This window comes from Phaseolus vulgaris, chromosome 8, assembly GCF_051622355.1.
Source record: "Phaseolus vulgaris cultivar YP4 chromosome 8, ASM5162235v1, whole genome shotgun sequence".
NCBI classification, from domain to species: domain Eukaryota; kingdom Viridiplantae; phylum Streptophyta; class Magnoliopsida; order Fabales; family Fabaceae; genus Phaseolus; species Phaseolus vulgaris.
In genome coordinates this window covers 16,039,777-16,058,672 of record NC_143505.1, presented here as the reverse complement: position 1 = coordinate 16,058,672, position 18,896 = coordinate 16,039,777, and the positions used below count along the sequence as shown (strand labels likewise).

General features: G+C 37.1%; 1 protein-coding gene across 1 annotated transcript; it reads right to left on the bottom strand.

Moving 5' to 3' along the window:
• Positions 1 to 238: 238 nt before the first annotated feature.
• LOC137825232 (U-box domain-containing protein 13) lies at positions 239 to 15,706 on the bottom strand. The gene is made up of 5 exons (XM_068630906.2): positions 15,275 to 15,706; positions 14,555 to 14,671; positions 13,418 to 13,876; positions 3,652 to 3,931; positions 239 to 1,355 (listed from the first exon to the last, which is right to left on the bottom strand). The coding sequence occupies exons 1-5, from the start codon at positions 15,536 to 15,538 to the stop codon at positions 556 to 558; spliced, it is 1,920 nt and encodes a 639-aa protein (XP_068487007.1). The 5' UTR covers positions 15,539 to 15,706; the 3' UTR covers positions 239 to 555.
• Between the last annotated feature and the right edge of the window lie 3,190 nt (positions 15,707 to 18,896).

Below are 18,896 nucleotides of genomic sequence, written 5' to 3'. Positions count from 1 at the left end.
GAATAATGAATCACGTAACCATGCCCCCATTACCTACAATCATTTTACCATATCTTTGTGGAAATCGTCATCGAGACATGTATCTTTCATGATATGACATGCATAAAAAAATTTGCACTCCCACAAAGAAAGGGAAACATATTATAATATTGTAGCCTTTTGGATCAAGATATGTAATTGAGACTCACCACCGAAAGACGAGAATCTTGATCACAAGTGATAGATTGAAACTTGAGAATGAACAACTAACTATTCAAGACATTTCATTGCAAAAAAGAAATGCCAGTAGGAGTTCGGGAAGAAGTATATAATTTTTTCTAATGATAACAAAAACCTGTATTTCAAGTGAGTCTAAACACTTCGTACAAGCTTTACAGCACAACTGTTTGGATTCAGCTAAACAATTAGCAGTGTAAAATAGAAATTTCCTTTAAACTAAAAATCAAAAGGAAATATTTGGAATCCTATACTAGTAGCCTATAGTATAAATCATATCTTTAATCACAATCCGTGCTGGCTGCTGTGACTCAAAATGACAACAGATGCACCTAAAGTCTAGTTGGAAGTTTTCATAGTATGTTCACAATGATTTCCAATCAACTCAAGAAGCTGGCCAGCTTTCCGCCTGGCCCTTTCTGAACCATTTTCTGCCAGGTCCAAGAGAGGAATGATCACCCTAGGCGAACTGACAATTGACAAGTGTAGAGGATCTCCATGACAGAGGAGAACCAACACTGAAGTTGCATTTTCTTTGTTCCTAGGAGATCCATCACTGATTAATTCCACCAAAGTGGATACAACATTCAAAGATCCAATTGCTGCTTTTCCATCAGGATGGCTAGCTACTACAGCCATTATTGCCAATGCCTCGTCCCTCATTGCCCCATCAGGTTCTATTAGCATTTCTATCAACTTGGGCCCAATACCAGCCCTAATTGCTCGTCCTTTATTTCCTTGAGATAAACACAGATTGAAAAGTGCTTTTGCAGCATCCAACTTCCCTCTTTGACTTCCCTCGCAAAATAGAGTAACTAATGCCTGGATTGCTCCAGATGCACCAATTGCTACTCTGTTCTCATCCACTCCAGAAAGGCTGAAAAATGTGGCTGCTGCATTTTCCCGGGCTTCCATAGTACCATGTTCTAGCACATGAAGGATGCCTGGCACAGCCCCAGAAGCCATGATACGCTCTTTATTATCCGCATAGATAGACAAGTTCAGAAGAGCAGTAACTGCATGCTTTTGGGTGCCAGCATCAGGTGTTTTGAGGAGATCAACAAGGCGGGGTATAGCACCAGCTTCAGCAATAAGCATTCGATTTTGACTATTTTGCTTGGCAAGAAGTCGGAGCTCCCCTGCAGGACAATGAGGATAAAGGCAGTTCTATCAACATATAAGAGTGGGGATGAGAAATCTCTAAAAATGCATTTGTAGGATTGAACTGCATAGACAAACAGGTCATGGGTTTGATGCTACTAAAGCTTACGGCATATTGCCTTTAGAAAGGGAACATCATCTCATCCCCACACCCCAAGATATAACAAGTTTGTGATGCTTTCTTAATCTAACTGTTAAACATACAATTTATACCTGTGCACGTAGCTCACATAAGTTATGTAACCCAGATTCTGTCTATATGCATTAAACCTACAAAGAAGTTCACCAGGCCACCAGCTGTGCTGTCGTCATACTGGGAAATATGGAGAATGGTACATCCTAGTCTTAAATCATGCCATGAATAAAAGCAGATAATAAATTCCTTTAAAGTAAAATAAGCCCCGCCAGCAAACAAAAAAATATATAAGAATAGAAAACACTGCTTTTAGAAGTGCTAAAATCATGGGAAAAAAGAAAACGAAAGCTGAGGTTTGAGAGGTAATATCAATCTTTAGGCTCAAAAACTGGGGAGACTTATATACAAACATGCCACGGAAGAGAAAAGAAAGAGAGTAAAATACAACAACTGAGATGAAAAAGTTTTGTTAACTAAGCATGATATCATAGAAAGATGGAAGAGTTCTTCCACAGTTTATTCAATGATAAACATACAAGAATAGTGGACTGAGGAGTTTCAGCACTGGAAAGGATGACCCAAATTAAACCTTTCACCACTATCAGAGAACTTTGGGTAAGTGACATGGTAAAGAAGATGAAGAAAAGTAAATTTGTCAGACCATATACCTATCGAACAATCAAAGGATGGAAATGTTTAAGTTAGATATGTCAAAATTCCGAAGTTGTCAATGCAAAAATGAGGCCTAAGAAAATGTAAAATTGAGTACCAAGAAGTACTTTGGTACCCTATTTACAAGAATAAAGGAGACATACAATTACAAAACTGTGCAAACTAGATAGGATCCAAACTTTGTGTTTTGGATCCACATAATGAAACTACGGAAAGTGAATTATGGCAGATTAACACATACCAGCATATCCAGGAACCAATTTGATTTTTATGATCATAATGTGCCTAACTGCTGAAGAAACTCAACAGAAAACTATACAAGACAGCTGTAGGACCGGTGATGTGGTACTGAATTTTGGGTAATGAAGGGCCAATTATGCAAAATAATTAGTGAATTGAAGATAAGAATCCTGAAGCAATGAGGGAAATACAATAGAAAGTTGACTAATACCTATTAAGAAGATAATGAAACTTGCCTAAGGTGGTCTAGTGATGTGAGATACCATTTGAAAAATGTGGATCAAATAGGAGAGCCCAATGTGTAAGGCTAAAACATACCTAAGAAAACATTAGGAGAAACCATTGAATATATCTTGCCCTAACCTCAAAATGATTTTTATTAAAAACTTGGTTGTATTATAACCCTTTGATTCTTTATCCTTCATTTACTTTTTTCATATTAGTAGCTCTTTTTAATTATGTGGATTATTTTTAGTGCTACACTTGACAGCACAAGTGATTTCACAGTACCAAAGTTTTGTCCAGTGTTCAGAGGATTACTGAACAGAAGCCTTACGACCAAAATCATCTTAATGCTTTGATTTAGATTAGGGATGGTTGTAATAATATTCCAAATCCGAAAGACCACATCCAATCAGCATTATGCTGTGGTAACAATAAGTATGAGTATGTGTAAGCCATATTTTATTTAATTCTAAACTTCCAGTTCTAAGGTTATTTTACTAATTTTTCATATTTTCTTTTATAGCTTCAATAGTAGTACACGTATTCATTTATTCAAAGTTAATGCAGAATAAATTATAGGTCTGTTTAAGATGTTGTTATACTTCCTTTCCGAAAGAAGGAAAATAGCATCATAATGCAATCCTATCCTAATGATTGTTTGTTTCAATCAAACTTTATCCTTCATGCAAATCCTAGATTCTAGCTTTAGTGGGATGGGTTACTTTCATCTTATCTTCTACTTCATATTTTCATCAAATTAGTTTTTGCGGACATCAAAGATTTACATTGGTATGCATGCATCAACAAAAAATAGTCCTCTCAATTTTCTCGATTGCAGATTTTCCCTAAACCCACTAATCTCAAAATTACTAATTTCATTAGTTATGTTGTCAGCACCCTAACAGCTAGCAACCTACCACTTAAATCACAATAACCAATATATTGTGAAGAGAGAGAGAGAGAGAGAGCAAGTGAAGAAATGTATGCGATACAATGCTCACCTACAGCACTTCGTTGATCTTCAATAGCACTGGAAGAGAGTTTGCTCACTAAGATATCAAGATCTACTAATTCAGAAGAGCCATCTGATGTTGTCTTACAGAGCCATAAATTCCCTAACCTATTAGGTGGTTCCACTCCATTTGCCTCACACCAACTTGATATCAGGCCATATAAAGCATGGTTGGGTATGAGGATGGGACTGGAAAGAATCTGCTGAGTCTTGGGACACGTTCCATGCCCTGCTTCAAGCCATTTCTTTATACAAGATCGTTCATATGTCTGCAAAAAGAGTTAACATACAAAGTTACTAAATGTAGACAATTTCTAAATATTATCTTACTAGTCCATACTTTCTAAATTATGGATTTTTTAAGAGTAGACCAAGACCAAGGAGGGAGCCATATCTTTAATTTGTTTAAAAATCCACTATTTCTTACATAGTGTTTTTATTTATGCATCTCCCCAGTCAAACATGATCACATTAATGGCTAGCTCTGCCACAGAGTAAAACCCACCTCCATCCCAGAATGAAAAGAAAAAACAAAATGGTTCAACCCTGCTCAGCCACTGACAATACTAAAATCCAATGGCCTGCAGGAGGATGGGAAATGAGTTTATAGCTTGACTTGCATAACTTTCTGAATCTTTCCAATATGATTATATAACATGTAACAACTCCATGACGTTTAAATTCAGTAATTGCTAGATAAATGTATAACACTACAGAAAAAACAACCTTATTTATTTATTATTCTCATAAAAAATCTTGAATGCAATTTTTACATCTGGGAACAGCTCATAGTGTTCACATTGGGAAACGGGGTCAGTAGGGAAGAAATCAGAGATCAGTTTTCAGTAGAACTCAATATTTTGTACATGATAATCTGAATTCTAAATGCGGACTCACTTTTTTTCTAACACAGAAAAACAGATTCCTTTTTTTCTTATAAGGGACTAAATATTAAATAAGTTAAATAAATCTCATGCTGAAATTTTTTTCTATGCATCTTTTCAAGTACCTCAAATACATCCTTTTGAGATTGTCCCCCAACCGACCTGTTGTTTTAATTAACTTTGTTAGGCCTCATGCTCACTGATAACAGTGCTCTCAGAAAACTAAATCCAACATTCTACAGAATCTACCCAAATTTCTATTGATTTAAAAATGAACAACTTTTACAGATTTTAACACATTGCCTCAGACAGAGTAACATTGTATTGTCCTTACTTTCAAAGTGACAAGAGAATGATAACTGGTTTTTCCCCAAGTATTTTTCAGCCGTAACTTACAAGTTCTTTAGTATAATACAAAACAGAAAAATTTTGGTATCCCAGTTATATTCATCCACTATATAAGAAACCAATTTTCAAAGATACATATGGTTATTTTCATCTAATTGTATATTATTTTATTCAAGAAAAGAAATTAGATTAGAAAGTTCTAATAACTAAAAGTTATTATATAACCTATGATCACAGAAAAGCCTGATGCAAACAGAGCAGCATCTAGGAGCTGAATACTGCTTACAAGCCTGATTCTTGTCTCTCTTTGTTTCATCTATAATGCTGATATATTGAGTATCAATTTCAACTTTTAAAATTTTGGGAATTGACACAGTATATTTCACAGTTATCTTGACATTTTTACAGTTTAATATTTAGATCCGGGAGTATTTCAGTATAATATGGGTTTCTTTTTCTTTTATATTGAGAAAACTCTTAAGAGTTTGAGTCAAGTTTACAAAGTTTATGTAAGAAGCTCACTGTAAAAGGAAATGAAACACAATACTGTAGGAATGAAATATCTCCGTATTGTATTATGGATATAGTAAGTAGTATATGTATTAAGAAGTGGACTTATTATCACACACCAAGCCCATAGGAGCTTCATATTTTATTTTTAGGTCATCAAGTATGATCTTCATCCATAATAGTTCACACACCCCTTGAGCCATGACTCTAAATTCTGCCTCTGCACTTGATCTTGCAACTACATTTTGCTTCTTGCTCCTCAATATCACCAGATTTCCAACCAAGAACATGTAGTAGCCTGTGGTGGATCTCCTATCAACAATCGATCCTGCATAGTCAGCATCAGTATATACTTTCATGGATAAGTTTTCCCCTTTTTTGAATAGCAATCCTTTTCCTGGAGAGGCTTTTAAGTACTGAATAATTCTATCTACTGCCTGCAAGTGTCTTTCTCTTGGATCATGCATAAATTGGCTAACCACACTAACTGCCTAGGCTATGTCTGGCCTAGTTGTGATAGATAAATGAGTTTTCCCACAAGTCTTTAATATTGTGTCTTCTCCACTTTTGAGTTTTCCTCATCATTCCCAATCTTGTGATTTTGCTCTATTGACACTCCAGTGGTCTTACAACCCAACTTACCAGTCTCTTTGAAGATCAAGGATGTATTTCCTTTGAGAAATAAAGATGTCCTGTCTCGAGTAAGCAACCTCTATCCCAAGGAAGTACTTCAGCTTCACAAGATCCTTCATTTCAAATTGAGCAGCTAGTCTCTCCCTCAAATTTTGTTTTTCAATCTCATCATCACCTGTAATAATCATATCATCTACATAGACCAAAAGTAGAGTGAGTTTACCATTCTGAGAATGTTTTATAAACATAGTATGGTCACCTTGGCTTTGTCAGTACCCCAAAGATACCATAACTTGAGTAAACCTTCCAAACCAAGCACGAGGTGATTGTTAAGACCATATAGGGCCTTCTTTAGGCTGCACGCCTTATTCCCTTCATTAACAACACCATAACTAGGTGGAATCTCCATGTATACTTCTTCCTCCAAGCTTCCATGCAAGAAGGCATTTTTAACATCAAATTGATGCATTGCCCAACCAAAGTGTGCTGCCAGGGAGAGAATAATCCTGACTGTATTCATTTTTGCCACTGGAGCAAAAGTCTCCTCATAATCGATCCCATAGGTTTGAGTGTATTGCTTTATACCGATCCAGTATGCCATCAGACTTATACTTAACTGTGTATATCCACCTACAACCCACTGCTTTCTTATCTTTTGGTCTCTCTACAATCTCCCAAGTCTCATTCCTTTCTTACGCGCTCATTTCTTCATTCATGGCTCGAATCCAGTTCTCATCTTCTAAGGTTTCTTGTACCGATGTAGGGATTCTGATAGAATCAATAGCTGAAAGAAAACTCTGGTGCTGCATAGAAAGTAATTTTGTAGACACAAATTGGGATATAGGATATTTGGCACAAGATCTTTTTTCTTTTCTCAAGGCAATAGGTAAATCATTTAGGTTAGGTTCAAAAGAAGTATTTCATGTGTCCTCAAGAGTCTCACAGGTATGAGTTCTTACCTCCGGTTCGGACAATTGAAGTTGTTGTTCGACCAGGACGAGTTCTTGTTGCCTTCGCTCATATTGTTTTCCAAAATATTTGTCTTCATTATTCTTCTCACGTAATGATGTTGGTGCAGGGTCTTTGTCATCCTCCCTAAGAATGAAATCCGACAACAAAGGGGAAAACGTGGTAGCTCAAGATTCTCAACTTCTTGAATACTCTCCCCCTGAAGCTGAGAACTAGGAAAGAAAGACTATGTTTCATGAAAGGTGACATCCTTGGAAACATAGACTTTACGACTTTGAGGGTGATAATATTTGTACCCCTTTTTTTTGGGGGCATAACCAATGAAGACACATTTGATAGCGTAAGGATCTAACTTACCCCGATAAGGACTATGAACATGGACAAAAGCAGGACAACCAAATACATGATTTTGAATACTAGTCAACTTGGGAATAGAAGAATAGAATGTGGTCATAAGCTGAATAGGAGTAACACCCTCTAAAACACGAGAGGGTAATCTATTAATCAAATAAGTGGTAGTAAGGATTGCTTCCCCCAGTAAGATCTAGGAACGGATGTTTGGAAAAGTAAAGCTCGAGTAACCTCAAGGAGATAACGATTTTTCCTTTCAGCAACCCCATTTTGTTGAGGAGTGTCCACACAAGTTAATTCATGAACAACTCCATTTTCCTGAAGGAACTTGGAAAGGTTTTGGTTCACATATTCTCTTCCATTATCAGAATGCAATATCTTAATTGGACTTTCAAATTGTGTTTGAATCATTCAGTAAAACTTAACAAACAGGTGAAAAACTTCAGACGTATCTTTCATGGGGAATATCCAGGTAACCCGAGTACAATCATCAATAAATGAAACAAACCATTTAGCACCCGAGATATTAGGAATAGGTGAAGGTCCCCATACATTTGAATGAATAAGACCAAAAGGTTTAGAACTTTTATTACCATTGGGAGGAAAAGTTGTCCGATGGTGTTTAGCAAACTGGCAAACATCACAATGAAATGACTCAACAGACACTTTTGTAAATAAAATAGGAAATAAGGACTTTAGGGTACTAAATGGAGAATGACCAAGACGTTTGTGTTGAAGCCATATCTGAGAGGATGACCAAGATTCACGACCTTGCTGAAGATTAGAAGTGTGTGCCTGTAGTCTAACACACTTTTTATTTTCTTCATGTTGTAAATAATATAACCCGCCCTGCTCTTTAGCAATTCCAATAGTCTTCCCTATGGCAAGATCCTGAAAAACACAATGGGAAGGGAAAAATACCACTGCACAATTTAAATCTTGAGTTACCTTTTGAATAGACAAGAGGTTATTGGATAGTTTGGGAACATGAAGCACACTTTTTAAAGGAAATGAAGGTTGAAGGTGAATGTTACCACGACCATTAACGGGGGTAGTGGAACCATTAGCAACAGTAATATATATATACTAGAAGCACTAAAGGATAAAAAACTAGAACTCTTACCACTCATAGTGAAGCTAGATGGCTTACTAAGGGAGTCCATGAGAGCTCAAAACCAACTAAGTTTTTCAGATTGGCAAAATTTGATCCTGATTACAAAAAAAATCTGCCGGAAAAATTTTCCGGTGGTCGACGGTAGTTTCCGGCGAGCAGTGAGAGTTCCAACGAGCGGCGGCGGCGGCGGTTGATGGTGGTGGTCGGCGACGGTCAATGGCGGTGGCAGTAACGGTCAATGGTGCAAGGTGGTGGTGGTGGTCAATGGAGAAAAGATAAGGAAAATAAAAAGTTGCAACAATTAAGGCTGTTCAAAAAAAAAAATAATTGCAGCAATGAAGGCTGCCAAGGAAAATGGAAAAGGTGCAATGAAGACTGCTAAAAAAAAGATTGCAGAAGCAGAGTCTCCCAGATCAGGAGCTCTGATACCAAGTTATGAAGTGGACTTTAAGCCTAACTCAACCCCATAAAATCGGCTCATGAGATGAGGTTTACACCCACTTATATACAATGAAATGTCCTAATCTCTAGTCGATGTGGAATCTCCAACAATATGGTTATTTACATTAGGGAACGATGGTTAGCATTGTAATCAGTAAAGCAGAACACAGAATAAGAATAGAATTTCCCTTAAGGGATAAAAAGAAACAAATTCCAAAATATCCCTATTTTCATCCCTTCTCTCTAATCCTAATATAGTGATTTCATTCACCACACAAATTCCTTCAAAATTTGATTGGTCCTCCTTATGTGCTCACTTTTTCTGTTAGCCTTTCTTTCCTCACCCTCTGCCACACATGTATTCCGCATAATAGTTTTCCCATGTTCCTTTCTAACCACTTCACCATTTCCATGTGAATCCTTGTCCAACGACTCTTCTATCGTCGTCCTCACCCATAAAAGTCAACCCTGTGTTCAAGGTAGAATTAGGATAATCTCTACTAATAACAACGGTGTCCTCACAAGTAGCTTGAGTTGCATCTAAACCATCCAATAGTATGGAAACTTTGGCAAGTTGTTATGATAATTCAAAAATCAAGAATTCTGTTTGGTTGAACAGTAGGGGAGAACTCATTGGTGAGTAAAGGAAGTGGCCGATATAGCTCTTGATGTTCACCTTTGCATCTCTTTAATAAGAACAGAATATTGGATGAATTCTAGCTGAAGCAGGTAAGAGTAACTTTTATGCTACTAAACCAATTTTTTGGACAATGGGGAAAGGACCAAAATATCTTAAGTCCTAGTTTCTGATGCTTTTGAAGGGCCATTGAATGTTGTCTATATGGCTATAATTTGACCAAGACTTCACCTTCCTCAAACTCTAGAGGAATACATTTATTATCAGCAAATTGCTGCATCTGATGTTGAGACTTAATTGAATGAGCTTTTAGCTGAGGGCTAAATCTCATTGTTGCAACAGCTCTTGTAGCGAGAGTGGATCAATGTCATCCAAATGGTACCTAACAATGGTTGGGATATCTCTACTATAAAAAGGTCGAAAGGGGAGTCATGCCAATGCTAGATTGGAAGGAACTATTGTACCAAAATTATGCCTATGGAAGTAGCTTACTCATTTCCCTTAGATTATCGGCTGTGAAACACCTCAAATACATCTCTAGACACCTATTAAGGGCCTTCAATTTTTTATCACTTTGAGGGTAGTATGTTGAGCTCATGGCAATGGTAGTGCCACTTCAATTTGAACAATTGTTGCAAAAAATTGCTAGTGAAGACTTCATCTCAATCAGATACAAATGATTTCAAAAGGCCAAGCAATTTCAAAATGTGCTTCATGAATACTCCATCAACTTGCTTTCTGTTGTAATCAGTTTTGAGTGTGCCAAAGTGAGCATATTTGGATAATCGATCAATAACCACCAAAATAATTCTAAAGCCATGAGAGGGAGGAAAGCCAACGATAAATTCCATGGCCAAGTCTTCCTAAATTTGGGTAGGAATGGGAGAGGTTGCAATAGGCCAACTGATAGCATGTTAGTCATTTTAGCTTGTTGATATAGGAGACATTGTTGCATGTGATTCTTAATGTCCTCATACAAGCCTTGCCAGAAAAAACTAGGTAGAAATTCTAGTCACAGTATGTGCACTTTCAACATGGCCTCAAGTGGGAAAGTTGTAGAACTCTTGGAGAACTTGCTAAATAAAAGGATGCTTGGGAGGAATTACCAACCCATATTTCCAATAAAGCAACTCATCTTGCGCAAAATATTTGTATGAAAAGGGTTACCTTGCTTGTATGCTTGAAGGATCTCATTGTGCTCAAAATCAAATGCAATAGAAGTGTTAAGCAAATGGATGATTTCCCGTGTAGGTTGAGAAATAGCCAAGAAAAAATGATCTAGAAAGTAGACTCTACATTATCTTTACCAGGTTTGTATTCATTACAGAAATTATAGCCAAGGAAATTATGAAGCCAAGCTTGTTGTTCTGGTATTTAGATGGTTTAATTCGAGAGGGATTTTCATAGAACTTGGATAAGATTACCAATAACCTAAGAAATAAAAATGTCTTTATTGATCTTAAAGAACTCCTTAAACCAAGATAGTCAAAATCGAGATCTTACTTAAGACAAGGGAAATATGGATCATAAATCAAGAGATCGTAACATGGATAGTAAGATCCTACAATGAAATTCATATATCCACACACAAAATGATTATATTTCACTCAAAATTCATAATTAAACTTCAATTCAACATGACAAACAAAAAAGAATAAAAATATATAAAACAATAATTCATTAGTTGTAAACACCACATCCTAATTACATAGGAATAACTCCTTCCTAGTTACAAAACAGTAAACCAATAGCTCCATCCTATTTCCAAATAGGAATTCTATACTAGTAACAAAATATCTATCTAAACAAATAATCATGTAAGTTAAATTCATCATCTCCATAAAGACCTTCTACTACATTTCGATCTCCTTCACCATTCAAATCAATCATAACTAAACCATGATGTTGTAAAATTTCATCCTCCTCAACTTGGACTAGAACCAAGTTTTCATCCAAATCCAATTAGTCTACATCAAAACCTAATGCTTCAATCTGCTCATGCTCATCTTCCATAACCACTCATCATCGAATGAACAATCATCAATATTAATTTGAACTAGTTTTCTTGTTTGCTTTTTCTTAACTAATTTTGGATTAGTCATAACATAAATAACATCATTCATTGTGCTTTGCTTTAGCCTGTTTCTTCTCTTTGTGTGGACCCAAAGAAATGCAAATACAAATACAATAAGTAGTGACTAGGAATTCTATTCTAGAGATATATTTTAATGTTAACTTACCATCTCTGAGGAACTCCAATTATTCTCACATGCGGAGGAGCTACATGGCAAGCTCAATACACGAATATCAATTTTTTTATGTTCTCGATGCTTATAGCCATAAGACTCTCACCATTTTGTTGGATCCTTTAAACTAATTGACCTAGTAGTCAAGGGACAACCAAAATATTTAGCTATTATTTGAAATCATCAATTTGAACATCAATAAGAGCTTTTTCATCCCTATCCTTCACCATCCTAGTTATACATTTCATTAGACCTCGTTTCACTTCCAAATATGCTTTAAATTTAGAATGATAATACATTTGAGGTGTTAAGGTAATAGCCTACAGCATACAAAATCCTATCAAGTTGTTTGTCCCACCTTTCATCAATGATGTTCCACAAAGGCAAATAACTAATCAAAATATATTACATTGACTTAGCTTTTTCTTTTCAGTTTCAAAATCACTAACTTAACAAACAAATTTGTAGACAGTTAGATTGGATACCTTTTTCGATAGCATTGGGAGAGCGGCAATTGTGACATATCTTAACCAAAAGAGAGCACGTTGAGACATTTTTTTCAATTAAAGAAGAGAACAACGATATTTGAGCGCGGTTTCGAAATGTTTCTAGGCAATGACAATTTTTCATCTAAGGAAGAGAGGCAACCGTGACGTTTCCGCAATTTCATGAGTTACGTAAATGGGCTCTAAAAGAAGAAATTTGGACTTAAGTTTGGGTTATAAAATCGGGTCATGGATCCCAACCCAATAAAATAACCTAGAAACTTACCCCAAGGTGTTGCAAGAGGTGTCATTGCAGAAGGCATCAGGGAGGAGTGTTGAGGTTGTGACAAGTGTTGTCGCAAGGTATCTCAAGCCTAGAAAGGTGTCATCGTCCCAGCGGGAAGAAGGGCAGTCGCAATAAACATTGCCATTGAAACATCGCCGTGAAGTACGTCAAGGCCACAAAAGACACTGCCATGAGGAACGTCGCTTCAAGGTGCATGGAGGCCACTAAAGGCGCCGTCGCGAGGAACGTCGAGGTTGCGAAGACACTATCAAGGGAGCTTCAAGCCCACAAGGGGCGTTGTTGAGAGGAACATCATACTTGTATTGTGAGAAAAGCCACCCCCACGTGAGTTGTGACTACTTACATCTTGGATGGGAAAAGTAAACAGAGATTTGAAATACACGAGTCTACACATGTACAATCATCAGTGAAATTAACAAACCATCAAAATGAATTAAATCAAATGGAAAATTACTATTTTTATTACTAATGGGATAAGATGCATAACGATGATGCTTTGACAATTGACAAATATCACAATTGAAAAACTCAACACACTCTTTGATAAACAAATGAGGGACAAGGAATGAAGAGTGAATGAGAGATATCCAAATCTTCTAAGATGAAGTCATATTTGGGAACTTGCCCATGATTTTCATATTGCTTACTAGCTTATGACCTCCTTTGTTTTGTTTTGTCTAACAAATGAACTTAATTGAAGGTGACATTGAAGGAGCAACTTTGGTTTTTATTGTTACATACCAATAAACTAAACATATTAGTAAGCCATAATAGCTTCTGAACTTCTATAATACATAAAGACAATTAAAAAAGTGGTATTAAGTACAAACCTGCCCTGTGCAAATGATAACAGGATCTTTCATTAGCTCTAGAGATATTGGGCAGCGAAACTCATCAGGTATAACCAGTGATTGTGGACATAGTTTCACATTCACATATGACTCATCAGTTTGTCGAGATAAATCCTCACTTGCTGACACGATAATGTTTCCTGATTCCACCATTAAGAAATCTTGGATTTTTTTCAGCACAACCAACGACATATCCTGTATGCTTTTCTGAGAATGATCCCTCCTCTCTACAGCCATCTTTTCTAGAGCAAGTGACTCTTGCTTGACATCGTCCACATTGATAAATTGTAGTTTTTCACTGATTAAACTTAGTTCAGCAGTTTCGGCATTCACATCATAGCTCTGGTTGTAAACAGACAAAAGTTGTTCATAAAGCTGAAAACCCGGTGGATCAAACTGCTCTTTAGCTCTTCTAAACTGAGTGGTCACAAGTGCAACCTAAAGATGACAACAGGAGCAGAGAAATAAGAACTTACAATTAAAACAGAACGAAAAGTGGTAGCAACAGACAATCGAGAAAATGAACTCACTACAAATGAAGACCAAGACACCAAGGAAAATAACATTTTTCAGAGGATATTTGAAAGATCTATAATGAAACCTATTTGAGCTTATCTTATAATATAAAGACTTAAACAAATATTTAATTAAGTTTATAAAAGTGGCCTGTGACTTTTCTGTTAGCTCTTTTTAGCTTATTTCGATAACTTTTAGTGAAGCTTACACAAACAAGCTACAAGTTTCACATATTTTGTTTCTTCAATACGGAGAGAGAGCAATAATCGGCATTAATGAAATCGTTAAATAAAAAAAACACTTAAACAAGTCTGAGCAAATAATCACTTATTTCTTTAAAGCTCTCCCTTAGCTGACAAAACAAAAGTAAGCAAAAAAATAAGTTAAATCTGACACACTAAACTATTTACCCAAATGTGACCTTACATTCTTAGTAATTAGCAATGCTTCATGGCATAACCAAAAAGTAAAAAACAAACTTATTTCTCAAGATATTGAATGTACTCAATCACCTTTACAAAATTACGAAAATGCAATATTCTCCTTGGGTTAGAAGTATCAAGTTCTCCGGATAAAGAAAGTTTCACAAACATTATTCACCTGTTCCTTGATTTCTTCCGAAACATCAAGCTCGTCAAAGGAGATCTTGCTAATAGCATGTTCAAAACGAACAGCAACATCTTTGAATCTGTGCTTAACTTGCTCTCTGTCCAGTATCTGCAATTCCAAGCAACATCCACAGAACCAAACACCAAATGAAATTCAAATATTCGACAAATGACATTACAAAAACAAAACATAAAGAAGTACATGCAACAAACCCTATAATATTCTTTTGAACGCACAGTATTAACTAAATTTCAGTTTAATTACTCATTAGGCATCTCTACTCTAATACTCTTTTGAACACACATTCCTGATTAAATTTTAATTTAATTACTCCTGTGGTTTCGACACTTAAAATTATTTCCTTTTCTAATTTGCTTCAAGCGATACACATATACTTTTTAGTTCTTAATCATCTTTAGTTTCCTGCGCATATAATTTTAATATTTTTTAGTTTCTTCAATGAACACTAAAAAATTTCAAATATATATAAGTTATTGGAATTACAAAACTAAACAAGTAATTAAACCTAAATTTTTCTTTTGAATAAATACAAAATTACGAGTAAAACAGTGAATCTCATTGAAAACAGAGATATGGAGTAATTGGTTTTTGTAATTTTTAATAAATTTTAACATAAAAAAAAATGTGTATACCTATCATTCTTCAAACGAGCAATGCAATTTATTTACAGAGGTGAATTGGGGAACGCACCATGAAAACCTGGCTTGTGCGGGTGGCGAATTGGAGCAAATCCCTGGCCTTGAAGAGCGCGTCCTGGAGCGCGGGGAAGGGAACGGCGCCACTGAACACGACGTCGTCATGCAATTCGTGGAAGAGAGGAGCGAGGAAGCGTATGCGGCGAGCGAGGTCGCAGCATTGGGTCCTGAGGAGGGGCTTGAAGACGGAGAGGTAGGAAATTTGGGTGGCGACGCGGGTGAGGTTGCGGAGCGCCCCCGAAGGGTCGGTTTCCGCCATAGATAGAAGAAGCGGAGGCGTATGTGTGTGGGTCCCAGAATCACGTGGGGAAGGTTAAGTTAAGTGGAAGATTGAAGAAGGGTGGTGGGTTCTGAAATAGTGGTTAACTTATGGCGCCACAGAAGAAACCGTTGCTGAAAATGCTGAACATATATTATTTTTCAATTTATTAATTATACGTTTTAGTTACTTTATTATTGCCTCTCTTTTTGTTTGTATTATAAGATTTTAATTTGAAAATAATCGATTGTATTACCGGTTCTATAACCCAGGTTACGAGTTGATATAGTTTTTCTTTTAGATTTAATCCAAAATATTTTGTATTGTTTATTTTTCTATATGACTACTATTTTAGTTTTTATAAAAATTTTAATTAATTAATGTTTTCAGCTTTCAATAAAATAGTTAATCATTTTTCCTAGTTTACTTTAAATAAATTACATTAATATCTATATTCACAGTATGCAAAAAAAGTAATGTGTTTGTTTAAAATTTGGAATTATTTTAATAAATGAGATAGTTATTGTGTTTCCTGTGATCTGTCACCATTTATACTTTCCTGAGAATCAATAATGTCTGCAAACTGAATGAAGGATATAAAATTTAACTAAATCTCAACCAAATAATTCACACACAACACATGAATAATACACAATGTCAGCATTTCAAGTCATGTTTACAAATGATATGTGATCAAATGTCGTGAAGAAGAATTTGTGGCAGTCACATAAGATCATGATTTATTTTTCCATAAGCACAAATTTATTATTGATAAAACCAAAAAACTTGACTTGAAATACAAGTTTGAAGAGAATAGGCAAAAAAAAATTACAAATGATGAGGGAGTTTCTTCATGCACCTCTATGTTTTCTTCCTGCACCCCCATAATATTCCGTAAAGATAAAATTATTTTTATTATTTTCTAAAAATTCTAAAACACACTACCAATACTCTTTCTTCTTCTTCCTTGCAACCTACATTTCCTACATTCTTTTTTGTTATCTATGCACGGTGTCTTCGTCTTATAACACAAGAACCGTATGGTGCGTTTCACTTGGTGGTAGTTCGATGGTGTCTTCAGCCGCTTGGTGGTGGTTCGGTAGTGTCTCTTCATCTCTTCCCTATTATTTTTGTTTTCTGGAATCATGATTCCACAACATAGTCCCAGATTGAGTGATCCAAAAATTTCCTGGATGAGTGTATCTAGAAGTTATCCAGATTGAAATGCATTTCGAATCCACCAATCTGTAAGCCAAAAAATGCATTTCGGATCCACCATTCCGTAACTGAAAAATTGTTTATGGATACAACAATCCATAAGTCAACAAATTGCTTCCCGAACACCCCGTCATCTAAAAAACATAAAGCTTTACTTACGGAACGGTTAATCCGTAGATCATATTTTCACTTCCTTATTGATCCATCCGTAGCACAATCTCATATTCCAATTTCTGGGAACCTAAAAATACCATAACTACCCAACCTCTTACAAAAAAAACTCAATTCTTACATTTAAAAGCTATCCAACACTTCGGCAACGCAACTCATTTCTCCATCTTGCTTTGTGCAGCTAAAATGAGTCTCAACCAGCATCACTTATGAACGAAGAAGAAGAACGGTGACAAAATAACTCATCAACAATACCCATAAAACAAATCTAAATTGAAGGCAATTAGCATAACTGTTCCAGCCGGTTAACCTGGGTCGTCTTTATGCGTGGCTTGTCTTAACGAGTTAGGGCACCTTCATTTTGCTTCGTCTGTCAGTACCTGAAAGAAAAGAAGAACAAAGGGGCGCCCTCACGGCCGTTTGCACTCCGACGATCAAGTCAGCTAGCGAGAAACACCAAAATACTAGAAACTGTATAATTCTCTCAATGACTGAAACTGTATGATTTAACTGTGTTGCCCTAATTGTCTTGCATTCTCAGCGGATGCGCCGTCAAGGACAATTAGGGTCTTCGCTCTGTATGTCTATCTGGGAACTAGGTTAAACTCGTGTAACTGTGAACTGAAAAACACGTACCTCTCTAGGGCTTATTTGCGCCCTATATATAAGTGAAAACTAGGGTTTACCTCTGCGTTGCCTGCTATTATCTAGGGTTCCTTGGAGAAGGTCCTTGCTCCGCTATCTTTAGGATCTTAGCGTATCTGGCCCATGGACTTCCCTTATCTTGGAGTGCAATGTATAACCTCATGGCCCCTTGGGCTCTAACTTGAGTGCTGTATTTATCGCGCCATCATTCTGTTTGAAATCCCTAATTGGACACGTGTCATGCATGCAGCCTTCCCTGGATACCTTCAATGAGCACGTGGGCATTACCACGTGCCCCTTTGACTTGATCACTTATTCTGTACACAGGGACCCACAGCGTCGCTGCCCAACTTAGGGTTACCCCTCGTGTGGGCCCTCTCTCTGTGAAATGCTTACGTCATGCGGGTTGATTCTTTAGGCGATGTCTTGCCTAGGCGGTATCTTACTTAGGCGATGGGCGATGATCTTGGTGGTGACACATCTCGGCGATAACCGCTTACTCAGTGGTAGAGCACGCCGCCCTTACATACGTCGACTGTGTTGACTTCTTGACTACCTACCTCTCTCTTGTCCACGTCATCATACCCGATGACCTGGTCGGTACACAAGCCCCCCAGTCTTGAGCTGATAACTTGTTTTCAGCGAAAAGACTAAAGCTTGCCCCCTATTGCCCTTGCGGCGTTTTGATGACATGCCATCTTCCGATCGACTGACGTGACATTTCTGTATCGCCGGCGCAACGTACCCTCAAGGGCTCTGACGATGTGACATTCTCTGAGTGAACTAAATGACATTTTAATCTGTACCTTTACCTCGCGACACGTGGCCCACTCATGAGGCGCTTGCTTTACCGCTTCAATCATGAGGCTCGAATCTTGAAAACCTCGCATCTCAACTCATTGTCTCTGCTTCCTTCGCCTTTGTGATGGTTGCCTTCCCGTTTGAGCTTTCTTATTCGAACCTTCAGCATTATCGTGCCCGAGCTCATTTGAGACGGTTAGCGACATACTGCTCGCAGCGGCGTCAGACCGCCTAGCCCTTCGTTTGACGATGACCCGTAGGCGGTCGTGTACATTTTGCAGACCGTCCCTTCGCACTACCCGATCACGTCATCGCCCTTGGTGACTCGAGGAGGATAAGTTTAAACTTCGGCGATCTACGTGGCTTCGCGCGCTAATGCGCATGCCGGTTACTGATTTGACACTTCACTAACCCCCTCTCATCAAATGACACGTGGACTCATCAACGGTTGTTATTTCGTGTCGTTTGCGCTTCCCATAACTTTCGAAATTCTGAACTTCTCGTGCCACCCTACTGTTACATT

Excerpts from the sequence above, each read along its gene's own strand:
- LOC137825232 (XM_068630906.2), bottom strand. The coding sequence starts at position 15,538 with ATGGCGGAAACCGACCCTTCGGGGGCGCTCCGCAACCTCACCCGCGTC. Across the intron at positions 13,877-14,554 it reads CGGAAGAAATCAAGGAACAG|GTTGCACTTGTGACCACTCA; the intron begins GTGAATAATGTT and ends TGTCATCTTTAG. Across the intron at positions 1,356-3,651 it reads AGATCAACGAAGTGCTGTAG|GGGAGCTCCGACTTCTTGCC; the intron begins GTGAGCATTGTA and ends ATTGTCCTGCAG.